Raw genomic sequence first — 19,346 nt, forward strand, 5'->3', positions numbered from 1 at the left:
TATGAAACAACGACATTCTCCTGTCTTTTTTTCCCGGGGGTGGGCTTGGATGTGGATTTTAGTGTTGGGGTGGAGAAGCAGGGGGTGATGGGGCTCCAGAAGCAGCTGCTCCTCCCTCTCCCTCTCCCTGGATTTTGGGATTTGTTTTCCCACTGGGGTTGGGTTTGGTGCATGTGGAGGTGCTGTCTCCGAAACTGTGACATGAAGCCACCACGTCCCCCTGGAGCCACCGTGTCCCTACTGGAGCCACCATGTCCCTTCTGGAGCCACCTTGCCCCTTCTGGAGCCCCTGTTTCCTTTCTAGTGCCACCATGTCCCCTGGAGCCACCATGTCCCCCTGGATCCACCGTGTCCCTTCTGGAGCCACTGACCCCTGGGGTCACCATGTTCCTCTGGAGCCACCGTGTCCCTTCTGGAGCCACCATATTCCCCTGGAGCCACCATGTCCCTTCTGCAGCCACCATGTCCCCCTGGATCCACCGTGTCCCTTCTGGAGCCACCATATTCCCCTGGAGCCACCATGTTCCTCTGGAGCCACCATGACCCCTGGAGCCACCTTGTCCCTTCTGGAGCCCCTGTGTACCTTCTAGTGCCACCATGTCCCTCTGTAGCCACTGTGCCCCCCCTGGAGCCACCATGTCCCCTTGGAGCCACCACATCTCCCTTGGAGCCACCATGTCCCCCTGGAGCCACCATGTCCCTTCTGGAACCACCATGTCCCCCTTGAGCCACCGTGTCCCTTCTAGAGCCACCATGACCCCTGGAGCCACCGTGTCCCTTCTGGAGCCACCATGACCCCTGGAGCCACCGTGTCCCTCTCAAGCCACCATGTCCCCTCTGAAGCCACCATGTCCCTTCTGCAGCCGACATGACCCCTGGAGCCACCATGTCCCCTAGGAGCCACCGTGTCCCCCGCCGGAGGTGGCACCGTGGGCGTTCCCGGGCCGTTAATGATTCCCAGGATGACGTGGGGACTAAAGGGCTTTTCCAAGGGTCACCCTGCAAGCGGGGCCACCCTCGCCCGGCCTCGCCCAGCCCCGTCACCGCCAACATGGTGGCCCTGAGCGACTTCCAGCGTAAGCAGGCACGGGGTGGTCATGTTCCATCTGGAATTCCTGTCCCGGCTGGAATTCGGGATCCGGGAGCTCCGTGGGGACCTTTGGCAGATCCCAGTCCCGGCTGGGATCCCCCCTGGATGGGGTGGTTGGGGCAGGGAGGGGTGAGATGGAAAAGGGGATGGGCTGGGGGTGGGAAGATTCTCCAGGATCATCCAGGGATCATCTCCAGCTTTTCCTGGAGGGAAAGGGGAAAGGGAAAGGGAAAGGGGAAAGGGAAAGGGAAAGGAGAAAGAGAAAGGGGAAAGGGGAAGGGAAAGGGAAAGGGGAAAGGGAAAAGGGAAAGGGAAAGGGAAAGGGAAAGGGAAAGGGAAAGGGAAAGGGAAAGGGGAAAGGAAAGGGAAAGGGAAAGGGAAAGGGAAAGGGAAAGGGAAAAGGGGAAAGGGGAAAGGGAAAGGGGAAAGGAAAGGGAAAGGGAAAGGGAAAGGGAAAGGGAAAGGGAAAGGGAAAGGCTGGGCAGGGATTTCCCATGGAGTTTTCCTTTGTGGCTCCTGATTTATCCGGTGCCCTTGGGGGTTTCTGGAGCACCAACGGCCTCCTCCAGGGCTGGCCTGGGTGTAAAGGCTGATCCTGAGATTTGGGAAAAGCCCAAAGTGTTTTTGGGAAGGAGCAGGACAGGGAGGTGCTGGGATCCCAGGTGTGGAGCCTTTGCCTCTGCTCACCCGTTTTCCACAGGGATCGGAGTGGGCCTGGTCGGCTTCGGCCTCTTCTTCCTCCTCTTTGGGATCCTCCTGTACTTCGACTCAGTGCTCCTGGCTTTTGGGAACGTGAGTAGGGCCAGCCTGGGGGTCCCCACAGCAGGATCAAGGAGCGGCCCTGACCCTCTCCCCTCCCTTCTCCCAGCTCCTCTTCCTCTCTGGCTTGGTCTTCATCATCGGCTTCCGGAGGACCTTCACCTTCTTCTTCCAGCGGCCCAAGCTGAAGGGCACCAGCTTCTTCTTCGGGGGGCTCATTGTGGTCCTCATGCGGTGGCCGATCCTGGGCATGCTGCTGGAGGCCTACGGCTTCATCTCCCTCTTCAGGTGCGGGATGGGATCCTCAGGATGGGATCCCTGGGGAAGGATCCTTGGGATGGGATCCTCAGGATGAGATCCTTGGGATGAGATCCCAAGCATGGGATCCATGGGCATGGGATCCCTGGGATGAGATTCTGGGTTGGGATCCCTGGGATGGCATCCCTGGCATGGGATCCTCAGGATGAGATCCTTGGGATGGGACCCTGGGCATGAGATCCTTGGGATGGGATCCTTGGGATGAGATCCTGAGCATGGGATCCCTGGGATGGCATCCCTGGGATGAGATTCTGGGTTGGGATCCCTGGGATGGCATCCCTGGCATGGGATCCCTGGGCATGGGATCCTCAGGATGAGATCCTTGGGATGAGATCCCGAGCATGGGATCCCTGGGATGGCATCCCTGGCATGGGATCCCTGGGATGAGATTCTGGGTTGGGATCCCTGGGATGGGATCCTGGGCATGGGATCCTCAGGATGAGATCCTTGGGATGGGATCCCTGGGATGGGATCCCTGGGCATGGGATCCCTGGGATGGGATCCTCGGGATGGGATCCTGGGCATGAGATCCCTGGGATGGGAACCTCGGGATGGGATCCTGGGCATGGGATCCCTGGGATGATCCCTCAGGGTGGGATTGTGGGAATGAGATCTTCATTATGAGATCCTTGGGATGAAACCCCTGGGATGGCATCCTCGGAGGGGGGATCCTTGGGATGGGACCCTCAGGATAGAGCCTGGGCTTGGGGAATGCTCCCCAGAGCTCAGCGAGTCCTTTTGTGTCCACACAGGAGCTTCTTCCCGGTGGCTTTTGGGTTTTTGGGCTCGCTGGCAAACATCCCGCTGCTGAGCCAGGTGAGAGGGGTCAGGAGACTCCTCGGGGTGGGCAGTCCCTGGTGGGATCCATCCCCCTGTGCCCCTCAGGGTGGGCAGTGCCCGGCTGGGATCCATCCACCTGTGCCCATGGGGGTGGGCAGTCCCTGGTGGGATCCATTCCCCTGTGCCCATGGGGGTGGGCAGTGCCCGGCTGGGATCCATCCTCCTGTGCCCCTGGGATGGGCAGTCCCTGGTGGGATCCATCCCCCTGTGCCCATGGGTGTTGGCAGTCCCTGGTGGGATCCATCCCCCTGTGCCCCTCAGGGTGGGCAGTGCCTGTTTGGGATCCATCCCCCTGTGCCCCTGGGATGGGCAGTGCCCAGGAGGGATCCATCCCCCTGTGCCCCTCAGGGTGGGCAGTGCCCGGCTGGGATCCATCCCCCTGTGCCCATGGGGGTGGGCAGTGCCTGGTGGGATCCATTCCCCTGTGCCCCTCAGGGTGGGCAGTGCCCGGCTGGGATCCATCCCCCTGTGCCCATGGGTGTTGGCAGTCCCTGGTGGGATCCATCCCCCTGTGCCCCTCGGGGTGGGCAGTGCCTGTTTGGGATCCATCCCCCTGTGCCCACGGGGGTGGGCAGTCCCTGGCTGGGATCCATCCCCCTGTGCCCCTGGGATGGGCAGTGCCCAGGAGGGATCCATCCCCCTGTGCCCCTCAGGGTGGGCAGTGCCCAGGAGGGATCCATCCCCCTGTGCCCATGGGTGTTGGCAGTCCCTGGTGGGATCCATCCCCCTGTGCCCCTCGGGGTGGGCAGTCCCTGGTGGGATCCATCCCCCTGTGCCCATGGGTGTTGGCAGTCCCTGGTGGGATCCATCCCCATGGATGGCATTGCACAGGAAATGTCACCGCGGTGTCCCCAGAGCTGACCGGGTGGATTTTCCCGCTAATCCTGCACTGTCCCTGTTGCAGCTCCTGCAGAAAATGGGGGACAGCGGCTCCATGGTGTGACCTGAGCAGTTCTGGGCCGAGTGGCTGCGATGGGACAGGGTGGGACAGCCCCAGGTCTGGCTGTGCCCAAGAGCTGGCGACTCCTTTGTCCCCAGGACCCTCCGTGCTGGCCAGAGCCACCCCTGAGCAGGGACAGTGTCCCCTCACTGTCCCACGGCGCTCCTGAGCCAGGCTCCGGGCTCCAAGGGCTATACCAGGCTGGAATCTGGAATTCTTGTGGTTATTTAATTATTTTCTGTGAAAGATTTAATTTAATAAAAAAATATCTGACAGTGAGCTCGGACTCGGCTGCTTTCCATTGGCTCAGGGCTTGTCCCAGCTCTGGCACCTCCCGATGTCACCAGGAGGCACCATGGCCATGGCTGGAGGTGGCACAGGGACATTCCCATGGTTGAGGATGGCACAGGGACATTCCCGTGGCAGGAGCTTCCCCAGCGTCACCCCAGGTGACTTTAAGGATTTTTTCCACCTGGCTGCCGAGGTTCCTGTCCCCAGGACAGCAGGTTGGATCCTCAGCCTCTGCAGGGCTGAGGTGTAGCCCAGCCAGGCTTTGGGAGTGCTGGGGAAGCTGGAGTTTAATTAAACCCAAAAGCAATCTCATCAAAGCTGCTCCTCCTTAACAAGCAGGAATTAATTAACAAGTTTGAGATGAAACAGCTCCCTCTGGAGCGCAATGGGAGCTGGTGGCTCTGTGTCTGTTGTCAACTGGCTGTGCCCGTTGTTACCCAGCTGTGCCCGTTGTCACCTGGCTGTGCCTGGGTGGCATTGAGGGATCCCAGAATCATGGAATGATTTGGGGTTTTAGGGATCTTCATGCCCATCCCATCCCATCCCATCCCATCCCATCCCATCCCATCCCACTCCCTGCCATGGGACACCTTCCCTTACCCCAGGTTGCTCCAAACCCCACCCAGACACTTTCTCCATTCCATCCCTCCCCATCTCCTCCAGGATCCTCCATTCCATCCTTCCTATCTCCTCCAGAATCCTCCATTCCTTCCACTCCACCTCATCTGGGATTCTCCATTCCAGCCTTCCTCATCTTCTCCAGGATCCTCCATTCCATCCCTCCCTATCTCATCTGGGATTCTCCATTCCATCTCTCCCTATCTCCTCCAGAATCCTCCATTCCTTCCACCCCATCTCATCTGGGATTCTCCATTCCATCCCTCCCCATCTTCTCCAGGATCCTCCATTCCATCCCTCCCTATCTCATCTGGGATTCTCCATTCCATCTCTCCCTATCTCCTCCAGGATCCTCTATTCCTTCCCATCTCAGCCAGCCCAGGATCCTCCATTCCTTCCACCCCATCTCATCTGGGATTCTCAATTCCTTCCCTCCCCTTCTTCTCCAGGATCCTCCATCCCTTCCCACCCTCCCAGTCCAGCTTCTCCAGGATCTTCCCTTCCTTCCATCCCTCCCCATCTCCTCCAGGATCCTCCACCTCTTCCCTTCCTCCCACCCCATCCCCATCCCCATCTCTCCAACCCACAAACCCATCCCCACCATACCTGTGTCCCCCAAACCCTGACCCCGTTTTGGGGGTGTCCCGGTCCCCCACAGCTTTTCCAGGAGCTCCCTCCCCAGAGCTCCTCTCCAGAAGGATTTTCCCAGGAATGTTTTCTCCACTCCAGCTCTGTAAATCCTCTCGCTGGCAGGGTTTTGGTTTCAAGCACCAGCTCCGGGTTTGCCCTGACGTCAATCCCCGAATTCCCCCGGCGCTGGTGCCACCCAGAGCCTCCCCTAAGCCCTTCCCAAAAGTTGTTTTTGCCCTGGAGCTTTTTGGTCACCCGGAATGAGGATCCTCACGAGCGTCCTGTGCTTTCACCAGCAGCAAAATCCTGGATTAGAAAAGTGTGGAAAATGCGAGGGGAGAGCAGAAATTCACCTCCTTTTTTTCTGTGCCACTGCTGCAAAAAAAAAATCCCTCAGGAAATCAAAGCTGTTTGGCCAAACTTCCCAATGATTTTGTTAGGAGTGGAAAGAGCTGAAAAATTTGGATTTTATTTTAAGGAAAGAACCCACACAGCCTGGCAGGAGAGAAGAAGGAATTTATCCGTGGAGAAGGCGATTGTTCCTCTCTGGGAAATGTTTTCCTTCCATTCTCCCTGAAAAACAGGCAGGAAAATAGCTGGAAAATTCCCTGCTCTTTCCAGAGGAGCTGCTCCTGATGGGATCCATAATTGGATAAAACCCCGGGATTTTGGAGCAAGGGTCCAGTGAGGGATTCCTGCCTTTCCCTGAAGCCCTGGAACGTCCTGCGCTCGAAAATTCCACTTAAGGGACGTTTTGGGGCTGCATGGGAAGAGCTCAGGATCTTCCCTGTGGATCTGAAGGGCTGGGAGTGAATCCAGCACTGTCCCAGAGCTTCCTGATATCCCTGTCTCCTTCCCTGCCATGTCCCTGTCCCTCTGATCTCCCCAAAATCACTTTTCCAGGATTTTTAAGCCTTTTCCATCACAGCAGAGGGGACTGGGAAATTCCTTGGGGGGAAAGTGTCCCATGCTGGGGACACCCCAGAACCCTGGAGCTGGGACAGCCACCCCAGTGGCCACCCCAGAGCAGCAGCCCGTGTCTCTCTGATGGATTTGGGGACGTCATTTCCCCCTTTTTTCCTCTATTTCCCATCCAAGGGGGTTTTGGGGCCACCTCAGTGGCAGGGAAAGGTTGTGCCCCTCTGGTTCCTCCATCCCAGCTCATCCCACCCTGGATCCCCCACAGGAGAGGGACAAAGTCATGCCCAGAATACCCCAAAATCCTCAGGGATCCCACAGATGTGGTCGTGCCCAGAATACCCCAAAATCCTCAGGGATCCCACAGATGTGGCCATGCCCTGAATCAGAAGGGGCTGGAAATTCAGATCCCCACCAATGGGGATCCCGTTTTCTTTTGAAGTCCCAAATCCTCAGGGATCCCACAGATGTGGCTGCCCTGGATCAGAAGAGGCTGGAAATTCTGATCCCCATAATTGGGCACCCCTTTTTCTTTTGAAGCCCCAAATCCTCAGGGATCCCATAGACGTGGCCATGCCCAGAATACCCCAAAATCTTCAGGGATCCCACAGATGTGGCCATGCCCAGAATACCCCAAATCCTCGGGGATCCCACAGATGTGGCTGCCCTGCATCAGAAGGGGCTGGAAATTCAGATCCCCATAACTGGGGACCTTTTCCTTCTGTTCTCAGGAAGAACCCTGAGGACACGTTTCCCCTCAGCCCAGCCCCGCAATCACCCTCCTGTATATGGGATTTACTCAGAGCCCTGCTGCCACCCCAGTCCAAGGCACACCCCACAAACTCCAAACAACTTTCCCCAAAAACTGAACATTTACCGCCTCATTCCCTGCGGGATTTTGGCTGCCAGGGCTCTGCTGACCCCGGCAGCCCCCAGGGCTCAGCCCCACGGGGCTCTGCCCCCATCCCTGACGTCTTTTCCCACGCAGGACCCGTGTCCCTGCGTCACTGCCCGGAGCCTCGTGGCCGGGCAGGTTGCGGGGAGGGAGCGGGGTCAGGAGCTGAGAGGGGCTGGCAGGGAGCCCACGGCTGTAAATCCCTGCCCGGGCATCCCACGGGCTCTGCCAAGCTCCGTTCCCCACAGGAAAAGCCTCGGGTGCAGCAGGATTTCAAAGGAAATGGGGTCCCCATTTGTGGGGATCTGAATTTCCAACCCCTTCTGATCCAGGGCATGGCCACATCTGTGGGATCCCCGAGGATTTGGGGTTTCAAAGGAAAAGGGGTCCCATTCATGGGGATGTGAATTTCCAGACCCTTCTGATGCAGGGCAGCCACTTCTGTGGGATCCCTGAGGAGCTGGGACTTCAAAATCCCTGAGGATTTGGGGCTTCAAAAGGAAAAGTAGTCCCCAATGATGGGGATCTGAATTTCCAGACCCTTCTGATACAGGGCAGGCACTTCTGTAGGATCCCTGAGGATTTGGGACTTCAAAATCCCTGAGGATTTGGGGCTTCAAAAGGAAAAGTAGTCCCCAATGATGGGGATCTGAATTTCCAGCCCCTTCTGATCCAGTCCAGCCACATCTGTGGGATCCCAGAGGATTTGGGGTCCTCAGGGCTCACCCACAAACATTTTTATTGCCTTCAGGGTCATTTCCCACTGAGATTCCTGAGGTCAGGAGACCTTGGGAGCTGCAGGGATGATGCAGCACCCTCTACCCTGGGCTGGGCACTGCCAGGGGGGCACAGCAGCCTGGAGGGGGGCCAGGGGTGCAGCTGGAGGCTCCTGAGGGTTTTGAGCAGCGTCTCCCATCCCAAACACCGGGATCTGACCCCATAAGGAGCAATGGGGATGAGTTTGGCTGTTCTCTGCTCTGAGCTTCAGGCCTCCTTGCCCAAGATGCCACCCAGATCTGTGCCACCACCCAGCACCTCCCAGGTGGCACCAGCAGGGATTTGTGCCCTTCACGTGCTGTGCTGGAGAGTGGAGCAATTTGGGAGCAATGAACCCCATGGAATGTGGGATCCATCTCTGAAATACCCACAGCTCCCATTGGCACGTTCCTGCTGGGCACAGGGGGCATCCTGGCCCTGCCACCCTCCATGGGGACTGTCCCAGCCCCCTGCCTGGTGTTCCCTATGGCACTGCCACCCTGCCCAGTGCCATCCATGCCATTCCCAGTGTGCCCAGTGCCATCCATGCCATTGCCACCCATGCCATTGCCACCCTGCCCAGTGCCATCCATGGCATTCCCAGTTTGCCCAGTTCTATCCATGCCATTCCCAGTGCCCTCCATTCATTCCCAGTGTGCCCAGTGCGATCCATGCCATTCCCAGTGTGCCCAGTGCTGTCCATGGCCTTCCCACCCTGTCCAGTACCATCCATGGCATTCCCAGCCTGATTGGCATTATCCATGCCATTCCCAGTTTCCCCAGTTCGATCCATGCCATTCCCAGTGCTCTCCATGGCATTCCCAGTCTGCCCAGTGCCATCCATGCCATTCCCAGTTTGCCCAGCTCTATCCATGCCATTCCCAGTGCTCTCCATGCCATTCCCAGTCTGCCCAGTGCCATCCATGCCATTCCCGGTATGCCCAGCTCTATCCATGCCATTCCCAGTGCTCTCCATGCCATTCCTGGTCTGCCCAGTGCCCTCCATGGCATTCCCAGTCTGCCCAGTGCCCTCCATGGCATTCCCAGTTTGCCCAGTTCTATCCATGCCATTCCCGGTGCCCTCCCTGCCATTCCCAGCCCTGCCCCTGCCAGGGGAGGAGGATCCCGCAGGGATGGAGGATCCCGGGCTATAAAAGCTTCTCCCTGCCCTCCGGGAAAAGGACGGGACGGAGCCGGCGGCGGGGAGGGGACAGCGGGGACACGATGGCGGTAGCACCCAGCAGGAGGCTGCGGCGCTGCCTGCTGCTCCTGGCCGTCACCTGGGGCGCCACTTTTGTCCCCTCGCCAGCGCAGGCTTTGCAGAGGTACCCGGAGCTCGTGTGACCCTCACGGGGCTGTCCCCGCTTTTATTCCCGGGGTCTGCTCAGGAGGGTGAGGGGCTTTGCTGCTTCATCCCCTTCCTCCTCCTCCTCTTCTGCTCTTCCTCACTCCTCTTCCTCGAGCACCGGTGGGACTCCACGAGCGCGGGGGTCTGTCCTAACTTAATTTAGGAGCATTCTGAATCCCAAATAACAGAGACAGGGGCCGGGCTCGGGGTTTGGGGGTGTCCCCAATCCATCTGGGGGTCCCCACCTTGCGGTGGGAGCGGGATGCACCGAGGAGCTGCTGCCATCTAGAGCCACCAGGCTGGAGCTCCCGAGGCCGGGAATGCCGCTGGAAAATGACGGGAGGGCTGAGGGGGATCCCCGGTGCCCCCCAGCTCTGTGCTGCCCCCCAGGATCGCCCTGACGCTGCGGGAGATGGGGGTGAAGGTCTTTCCTAACTTAATTTAGGAGCACTCTGAATCCCAAATAACCGAGTCTGGGGCAGGGATCGGGGACAGGGGGTGTCCCCAACCCACCTGGGGGTCCCCAGCCTGTGGTGGGAACTGTGGGGAGCTGCTGCCATCTGGAGCCACCGGGCTGGAGCTGGAAGCAGCCGGGGGGATTGAGGGCGATCCCCCGGTGCCCCCCAGCTCTGCCCCCGATATCCCCCCGATCCTGCCCCCCAGGATCGCCCTGCGGAGGATGCCCTCCATCCGCCAGACGCTGCAGGAGATGGGCGTGAAGGTGCGGGACGTGTTCCCGGAGCTGCGCCGGGCCACGCGCGGAGCAGGGGACGGTCCCCGCAACGGGACAGCTCCCACCCTGCTCACCAACTACCTGGATGTGAGTGTGGCCCCGCCCGATGTCACCGTGATGTCACCCAGCAGCCCGGATGGGCTCGGTGTGAGCCATGGGGTGCTCCCTGTGCCCCCCAGACCCAATATTTCGGCGAGATCAGCATCGGGACCCCCGCGCAGACCTTCAAGGTGGTTTTTGACACAGGCTCGGCCAACCTGTGGGTGCCATCCTACAAGTGCTCCCCACTCTACAGCGCCTGTGGTGAGTAAGGGGGGACACGGCCGGGGCTGGGGGTGACACCCCAAAATCTCACTGACCCCCCCCAAAACCTCAGTGACCCCCCCCCCAAAACCTCAGCGACCCCCAGAGCTGCTCAGAGTGGGTTATGGGGTCTCGTTTCTGATGGATTTTAACACGAGGGGTCTCTCTGTTGGTGCCCTGGCATTGAGGTGGGGTGGATCATTCTCCACCCCCCGCCCAGGGGGGTTTGGGGGGACAGAGGTGCTCTGTGCCCCTCTGGGATGTCCCTTCTCCCTGTCCCCAGTGTCCCACAGCCGCTACGACTCGTCCAAGTCGCGCACCTACATCGCCAACGGCACCGGCTTCGCCATCCGCTACGGCACCGGCAGCGTCAAAGGCGTCCTCAGCCAGGACATCGTCATGGTGAGCCCTGGAACCCACAGAGCCCCCAAAATTCACACACCTGGGATCCACAGAACCCCCAAATCCTCGCACCTGGAGCCCACAGAATCCCCAAAATTCACACAATTGGGATCCACAGAATCCCCAAAATTCACAGAGCCCCCAAATCCACACACCTGGGATCCATAGAAACCCCAAAATCCACACACCTGGAGCCCACAGAGCCCCCAAATCCATACAATGGTGTCGGATCTCAAGATCTCAGTCCTGAGTTGCTGAGCCACCGAGACCCCTTGGGGGTCTCGGGAGTCCTGGAATGTTGCCAGAAGTGTCTGGTAGCTGGACTTTAACCCTACACAGGAGACGACAAAGATGAGGGCTTCACCGTGTGAATGGTGAAGGGATTAGTTAATTAGAGGGTGAGACACAAGGTTTAGGATTTATGTACAGGGGGGTTTAGAGGAGTAAGATGGAGGAATTGGGGTGTGTCCTGTCCTCCTCCTTCTTCCTCCTCTCCTCCATCTTCTTTGGCCACGGTGGCACCTTTCTATTGGTTATTACTAAGAGTACACCGAGTTATAACAATAGATGGTATTGGGGAAAAATGATAAATATTGTACACGTAGCAAAGGGTATAAAGATACGTGGCTGCCCGGAGGGCAGGATAGAGTGTGCCCATGGCTGACTGCTGTGCGGATCTCTGTTGGGCTGAAAGAACATCTTTTAGATAAACAATTAATAAACATAAAACCAGAAAGAAGAACTGAAGCCTCTTCTCGTCCTTAAACACGCGTGGTGCCCCAAGGCCACCCTCAGGGCTTCCCAGGCCCCTCAAACAGCCGAGATAAACCCAGACTTGGCGTCCCTGGACGGACCACGAACCACCACAACCTTTCGGGGGAAGATAAACCGGACACAATGGAACTCACAGAATCCCTAATTCCACACATCTGGGATCCACAGAACCCCAATTCCACACATCTAAAATCCATAGAATCCCCAAAACTCACAGAACCCCCAAATCCACACACCTGGGATCCATAGAAACCCTAAAATCCACACACCTCGGATCCACAGAGCCCCCAAATCCACACACTGGATCCCACAGAATCCCCAAATTCCACACACCTGGATCCCACAGAAGCCCTAAAATCCACACACCTGGAACCCACAGAATCACTGGATTACACAAACCTAAAATCCCCGAAATTCACACACCTGGAACCCACAGAACCCCCAAATTCCACACACCTGGAACCCACAGAATCCCCAAAACACACATACCTGAAATCCCCAATATCCACACACTGGAACCCACAGAATCCCCCTAAATCCACACACCCAGAGCCGCTGGCTCACCCAGGACACATCTGGGGTTTTTTGGGGGGTTTCACCCCTCCCATCACCTCACAAATCCCCCCGTGCCCTCCCGCAGGTGTCGGACATCCCGATCGTCCAGGTGTTCGCCGAGGCCACGGCTCTGCCCGCCTTCCCCTTCATCTTCGCCAGGTTCGACGGCGTGCTGGGCATGGGCTACCCCAGCCAGGCCATCGATGGCATCACGCCCGTCTTCGACCGCATCCTGGCACAGCAGATCCTCCAGGAGGACGTGTTCTCCGTCTACTACAGCCGGTGGGGCTGAGGGGCACCCCCAAAATGGGGTTGGGGGGTCACAGGATGGGTTTGTGGGTTGGAGGGATGGGGATGGGAATGGGGATGGGGTAGGAGGAAGGGAAGGGGTGGAGGAACCTGGAGGAGATGGGAGAGAAGGAGATGGAGGATCCTGATGATGACGGGAGGGATGGAATGGAGGATCTTGGAGAAGATGGGGTGGGATGGGATGGGATGGGATGGGATGGGATGGGATGGGATGGGATGGGATGGGATGGGATGGGATGGGATGGGGTGGCATAGAGGATTCTGGAAAAAAAGGGGATGGAGGGAGATTGAGGATCACGAAGGAGATGGACTGGGAGGGTGGGAAGGAATGGAGGATCCTGGAGAAGATGGGGTGGGATGGAATGGGGGATTCCTAGACAAGCTGGGATGGGAAGGAAAGGAGGATCCAGAAGGAGATGGGGAGGGATTGAATGGAGGATTCTGGAGGAAATGGAGTGGGATGGAATGGAGGATCCCTGGGGGAGATGGAATGGGAGGGTGGGAAGGAGATGGAGGATCATGGAGGAGATGGGAGGGAAGGAATGGAGGATCCTGGAGGAGATAAAAGAGAAGGAATGGAGGATTCTGGAAGAAATGGGGATGGAGGAAGATGGGGAATTCTGGAGGAGATGGGGAGGGATGGCATAGACGATCCCCCTGGGTGTCACCTGTGTCCCCTGGGCTCCCTGGGGACACTCCTGGCCCTGGCTCTTCATGGAGCATCCCTCTCTTTGCAGCGCTTCCAAGTAAGAAGACCCAAAGCACGAGCGCCCTCCAGGCCACCCACTGCCATCCCCCGTGTCCCTCGGTGTCCCCTGGTCCCTCTGCCAGCCCCAGGATGTCCTGCCTGGGTTCTGCCCAACCTCAGGGGCCACCACACCCAGCTGGAGCCTGTGTCACCTCACTGTCCCAGCTGGTGACATTGCCAGCAGAGCCTCGGGGCTGTGAGGTTTTTGGGAAAAGGGGAATTGATCCCTGCCTGGGTGGGATTTTTGGGGAATGGGGAATTGATCCCTGACAGAGCTGGGATTTTGGGGAAAGGGGAATTACTCTTGCTGGGATGAGATTTTTGGGGAAAGGGGAATCACTCCTTGCCAGAACTGGGATTTTTGGGGAAAGGGGAATTGTTCCTTGCCTGGGTGGGATTTTTGGGGAATGGGGAATCGCTCTTGCTGGGATGAGATTTTTGGGGAAAGGGGAATCACTCCTTGCCAGAACTGGGATTTTTGAGGAAAGGGGAATTGTTCCTGCTGGGATGAGATTTCTGGGGAAAGGGGAATCGATCCCTGCCTGGGTGGGATTTTGGGAGGGAAGGGGAATCGCTCCCTCTGGACTGGGATTTTTGGGAAAAGGGGAATTGCTCCATGCTGGGATGAGATTTTTGGGAAAAAAGGGAATCCCTCCCGCTGTGTTTGGCACAGGAACGCTCCCCTGAAGCCCGGCGGGGAAATCATCCTGGGAGGCAGCGACCCAGCCTATTACACCGGCGACTTCCACTACCTGAACGTCAGCAGGAGCGGCTTCTGGCAGATCCGCATGAAGGGGTGAGGGCGGGGACAGCCCGGCACGGCCCGGGAACCCCAAATCCCGGGATTTGAGGTGGGAAAGGCCTTTGGGATCATCGAACCAAATATTAACCCAGCACTGGCAGGTCTAGGGCTGCATCCCGCAGCTCTGTGATGTTGGATTTTGGCGATTTCAGGGATGTTTTCCCTCAGCGTTTTTCCCCATCTGGAGAGGAGCAGGGTGGGCTCCTCCAGCTCCCTCAGCAAGGAGCCAGGAGCAGCTGGGAATGCAGAGGGGGTGGCACCGTGGGCTGAGATTCCATCGGGAGCTGCAGTTGGAAGAGTTTAAGCCCCGTCAGTCCTGCGGGAGGAGCTGGAACAATCCTGCTTTGTTTAGCCAAAAAAAAAAAAAAAAATCCCAAAAAATCAGCCCTGCAAATGATGGAGCTCAGATCCCACACTGGAAAAGCTGGGAGAAGCACGTGCCTGGATGGGATGGGATGTGACATTCCTGGTGGCACCAGGGGACACTCAGGATGGGTGTGACACTCCCAGGAGCACCAAGGGTGTCACCACGGGTGTTTGGGTTGGATATGTCATTCCCAGAGTGTCACCGTGGGAGATTTGGGATGGAAGCGACACTCCTGGGAGCACCCTTGGTGACACCAGGGGACATTTGGGATGGAAGTGACACTTCCAGGAATATCCTTGGTGACACCAGGGGACATTTGGGATGGAAGTGACACTTCCAGGAATATCCTTGGTGACACCAGGGGATATTTGGGATGGAAGTGACACTTCCAGGAATATCCTTGGTGTCACCACAGGAGATTTGGGATGGAAACGACACTTACAGGAGCACCCTTGGTGACACCAGGGGACACTTGGGATCAAATAATACTCCTGGGAGCACTCTTGGTGACACCAGGGGACACCTGGGGGATGGAAGTGACACTCCTGGGAGCACCCTGGGTGTCACCAGGGGAGATTTGGGATGGATGTGACACTCCTGGTGTCACCAGGGAACACTCAGGATGGGTGTGACACTCCCAGGAGCACCAAGGGTGTCACCAGGGATGTTTGGGATGGAAGTGACACTTCCAGGAACATCCTTGGTGTCACCACAGGAGATCTGGGATGGAAGTGACACTCCTGGGAGCACCCTTGGTGACACCAGGGGACATTTGGGATGCATGTGACACTCCTGGGAGCATGCTTAGTGTCACCAAGGGACATTTGGGATGGAAGTGATATTCCCAGGAGCACCCTGGGTGTCACCAGGGGACACTCAGGGCCACCCCTCCCTCTCCAGGGTGTCTGTAGGGGCTGAGATCCTGTTCTGCAGGGAAGGCTGCTCGGTGGCCGTGGACACCGGAGCCTCCTACATCACCGGCCCCGCCGGCCCCGTGTCCGTGCTCATGAAAGCCATCGGGGCCACCGAGGTGGCCGAAGGAGAGGTGAGTGACAGCCACCCCCTGTCCGTGTCCCCGAGGCCGCCTGGCCCTGTCCCAGCGCTGTCCCCTCCCCTGCAGTACGTGGTGGACTGCGAGCAGGTGCCTCAGCTGCCCAACATCTCCTTCCACCTCGGAGGGAAGGTCTACGGCCTCAGCGGCCCGGCCTACGTGCTGCGGGTGAGTGTCCAAAATCAGCCCCAATCAGCCCCAAAATGCTGCTCCTAAACCCTCCTGTTGGGTGGAGGTGCCCACCTGAGCCAGGGCGAGCTGTCCCTGCGTCCTTGGGTGGTTTGGGGGGAATTTGGGGTCAGCCAGGAATGAGTTTTGGTGGGATTTGGATATCAGGAAAGGTTTTTCATCCTGGAACAGCGGGAAGGAGTTCACAGTGGGCAAATCCACATTTTCCTGGTGTTCAGAAAATTCCATGATCCCCGAGCAAGGAGCAGCGTGGCCGAGCAGGAGGTGACACCGGGACCCTCCCGCTGTCCCCTCCATCACCCCTGCAGCAATCCCAGCACCTCTGGGGGGCTTTGCCAAACCCAAAGCACCTCAGGGAGGTCACCCCCAGGCACAGGGGGGGATTTTTGGGGGATTTTTGGGGCTGGCTGTGCAGGGGAAGGAGCTGTTCCTGACGATCCTCGTTCAGAAGATTCCATGGTCCCCGAGCAAGGAGCACCGTGGCCAAGCAGGGGGTGACACTGGGACTGTCCCCCGGCCCCTCCATCACCCCTGCAGCAATCCCAGCACCTCTGGGGGGCTTGGCCAAACCCAAAGCACCGCAGGGAGGTCACCCCCAGGCACAGTGTGGGATTTTTGGGGTTCGATGTGCAGGGGAAGGAACCGGCCCCAACGATCCTCGTTAGGATATTCCGTGATCCCCAAGGAAGGAGCACCATTGGGTGACACTGGGACTGTCCCCCTGTCCCCTCCATCACCCCGCGGGTCTCCTTCCCGCAGCAATCCCAGTACGGCGAGGACGTCTGCGTGGTGGCTTTCTCCGGGCTGGACATCCCCCCTCCGGCCGGTCCCCTCTGGATTTTGGGCGCCACCTTCATCGGTCACTACTACACCAAATTCGACCGGCGCCACAACCGCATCGGCTTCGCCACCGCCCGCTGAGGGCCGGGGGCCGGGCTGGGGGCGCAGAACCAGCCTGGAGGATGCGGGAAGCAGTGAAAGAACAGCTCCCTTCCAGCTCTGCCACCTCCTCTCCAAATCTCGCTGCTCCCGCTCCCAAACCCCCGCGGCATTCCCGGGAGCCGAGCCTGGAGCAGGGCTGTGAATCCCAGCCGGATCCTCCGGGCGTTTTTAGGGCGATATTCGATGGCAGGAGCAGCTCACAGCACGGGGATTTGCTGCTGGTGCGGCTGAGGGACCTCTGGGACTGCTCGTGTTGTTCCTAAATCGGGGCAATAATCGCTGTTTAAGGATGGTTTTAGCCGGTGTCAGCCCTGCCTTTCTTCGTGAGTTTGATATTAAACAATTTAAAGCACCAGGAGGATGAGAGGAGGGCTGGTCTTGCAGAGGAGGGGAGTTCAGATATTTATATTTAGGGAACTGGGCCACAAATGTCCCTGTGCCACCTCTTCATTTGTGCCCCTGCCACCCCATAAGGGTGCAATGCCCTCCCCAGCTCCTGTGGGCAAACCAAGGGCTCTGCAAAGCTCTGGGATGGTGACAGGAGCTCTGGTGTCCCCTTGGGGACAGGGATGGGGCTGTGCCACAGCTCCCCTTCAAAGAGGGGACAGTTCCTGCTGGTCTGTGTCACACAGGATGGTGGCTCCCATCCCAGGGTCTGTTTTCAGGGAAAAGCAGAGGTTTTTCTCTGCCCTGGGTGTGGAGATGCCCCTGGAGGTGCCCCCTGTGCCAGCTGGTCTGGAGGGAGGGACAGGGTCTGTCCCAGCTGGGGGAACATTCCCAATTCCAGCCTTGCTGATCCCCATGGCAGGGGGACACGGGCTGGCCTCCAGTTTGACCAGTTCAGGTGGCTGGGAGTGGGAAAGCTGCTCTTGGAGTGAATCAGGATCTCACCATGGAGGTGGCAGGAGCTCCTCACCCTCAGAGCTGCAGAGCTGAGGAATTCCCAGCGCTCAGGAACCCCAGACCTGACAATTCCAGCACCTGTGAACCCCAGAGTTGATAATTCCAGCCCTGAGGAACCCCAGAGCTGACAATTCTAGAACTGAGAAATTTCCAGAGCTGACAATTCCAGCACCAATAAATTCCCAGGCCTGACAATTCCAGCACTTGTGAACCCCAGAGCTGACAATTCCAGCCCTCAGGAACCCCAGAGCTGACAATTCTAGAACTGAGGAATTCCCAGAGCTGACAATTCCAGCACTGAGGAATTTCCAGAGCTGACAATTCCAGCACCAATAAATTCCCAGGCCTGACAATTCCAGCACTTGTGAACCCCAGAGCCGACAATTCCAGCCCTGAGGAACCCCAGAGCTGACAATTCTAGAACTGAGGAATTCCCAGAGCTGACAATTCCAGCACTGAGGAATTTCCAGAACTGACAATTCCAGTGCTGCCAAATTCCCAGAGCTGCCAAATCCCCTCTCAGCCTCAGGGATATTTGGGAAGGGGATCCAGTGGCTGCTGAGTGACCCTTCCAGCACCTCCCCCTAAGCTCCCAGCCCTTTACCCACCCATCCCAGCCCCGATTTTCATCCCAGCCCTGCCCCACGGCAGCCCCAGAGCGAGAGGATGAGCCTGGGGCGGATGTTTGTCCCTCCTGGGAGCTTCTCTGCAGCCTCTCCGTGCTGGGATGCACAACCGGGAGCTCGGGACATGGGAAAATTCCGGCTCCAGGGCTCCGGGGATGGGAAAATTCCGGCTCCTTTGGGTGGGATGTGATTTTTTTTTTTCTGTCACCTCCAACGCCAGGGTGGTGGCATTGGCTCTTTGGGGCCGTGGGGTGAAGGGAAGGGACGAATTTCTGCTCTCATCCAGCGTTTCCTGAGCCGCCCAGGAGCCGGGAAACAGCGGCAGGGAGGGATGGGACCATCAGAAAAGAGGGAATCTGCTGAGGTCAGGGCATCACATCCTTCTGAGATGCTTGGCCAGAGTCTCCCCTTCCTACATGAGGGAAATCCCACTTGGAAATATCCCTAACCTGAAAAAACCCATCTGGAAACATCCCAACCTGGAAAAACCACCTGGAAATATCCCAACCTGGAAAAACCCACCTGGAAATATCCCAACCTGAAAAATCCCACCTGGAAATATCCCTAACCTGAAAAATCCCACCTGGAAACATCCCAACCTGGAAAAACCCACCTGGAAATATCCCAACCTGAAAAATCCACCTGGAAATATCCCAACCTGGAAAATCCCATCTGGAAACATCCCAACCTGGAAAAACCACCTGGAAATATCCCAACCTGAAAAAAAACACCTGGAAATATCCCAACCTGAAAAATCCACCTGGAAATATCCCAACCTGGAAAACCCACCTGGAAATATCCCAACCTGGAAAAACCACCTGGAAATATCCCAACCTGAAAAAACCCACCTGGAAACATCCTAACCTGAAAAAACCCATCTGGAAATATCCCAACCTGAAAAACCCACCTGGAAATATCCCTAACCTGAAAAAACCCATCTGGAAATATCCCAACCTGAAAAACCCACCTGGAAATATCCCAACCTGAAAAACACACCTGGAAATATCCCAACCTGGAAAATCCCATCTGGAAACATCCCAACTTGAAAAATCCCACCTGGAAACATCCCTAACCTGAAAAATCCCACCTGGAAAAATCCTAACCTGAAAAAACCCACCTGGAAATATCCCAACCTGGAAAAACCACCTGGAAATATCCCTAACCTGAAATAGAAATATCCCAACGTAGAAATATCCCAACCTCCTCTGCCCTGCTCTCCACAGTCTGGAGAAGACTCGA

General features: G+C 57.7%; 2 protein-coding genes and 1 long non-coding RNA gene across 3 annotated transcripts; 2 read left to right on the plus strand and 1 right to left on the minus strand.

Moving 5' to 3' along the window:
- Positions 1–948: 948 nt before the first annotated feature.
- On the plus strand, positions 949–4,226 carry GOLT1A (golgi transport 1A). The gene is made up of 5 exons (XM_074528294.1): positions 949–1,076; positions 1,791–1,882; positions 1,959–2,137; positions 2,920–2,983; positions 3,912–4,226. The coding sequence occupies exons 1-5, from the start codon at positions 1,052–1,054 to the stop codon at positions 3,948–3,950; spliced, it is 399 nt and encodes a 132-aa protein (XP_074384395.1). The 5' UTR covers positions 949–1,051; the 3' UTR covers positions 3,951–4,226.
- Positions 4,227–9,201: 4,975 nt separating this feature from the next.
- REN (renin) lies at positions 9,202–17,013 on the plus strand. Its single transcript, XM_074528296.1, has 10 exons — positions 9,202–9,380; positions 10,067–10,223; positions 10,316–10,439; positions 10,723–10,841; positions 12,256–12,452; positions 13,217–13,225; positions 13,901–14,023; positions 15,297–15,441; positions 15,517–15,615; positions 16,396–17,013. Exons 1-10 carry the CDS (start codon positions 9,280–9,282, stop codon positions 16,555–16,557), a joined length of 1,236 nt encoding a protein of 411 aa, XP_074384397.1. The 5' UTR covers positions 9,202–9,279; the 3' UTR covers positions 16,558–17,013.
- Positions 16,952–19,270, minus strand: LOC141725292 (uncharacterized). Its single transcript, XR_012577157.1, has 2 exons — positions 19,211–19,270; positions 16,952–19,119 (listed from the first exon to the last, which is right to left on the minus strand). It is a non-coding gene; the product is annotated as an uncharacterized LOC141725292 (long non-coding RNA).
- Positions 19,271–19,346: the final 76 nt, after the last annotated feature.

This window comes from Zonotrichia albicollis, chromosome 28 (genome assembly GCF_047830755.1).
Source record: "Zonotrichia albicollis isolate bZonAlb1 chromosome 28, bZonAlb1.hap1, whole genome shotgun sequence".
NCBI classification, from domain to species: Eukaryota; Metazoa; Chordata; class Aves; order Passeriformes; family Passerellidae; genus Zonotrichia; species Zonotrichia albicollis.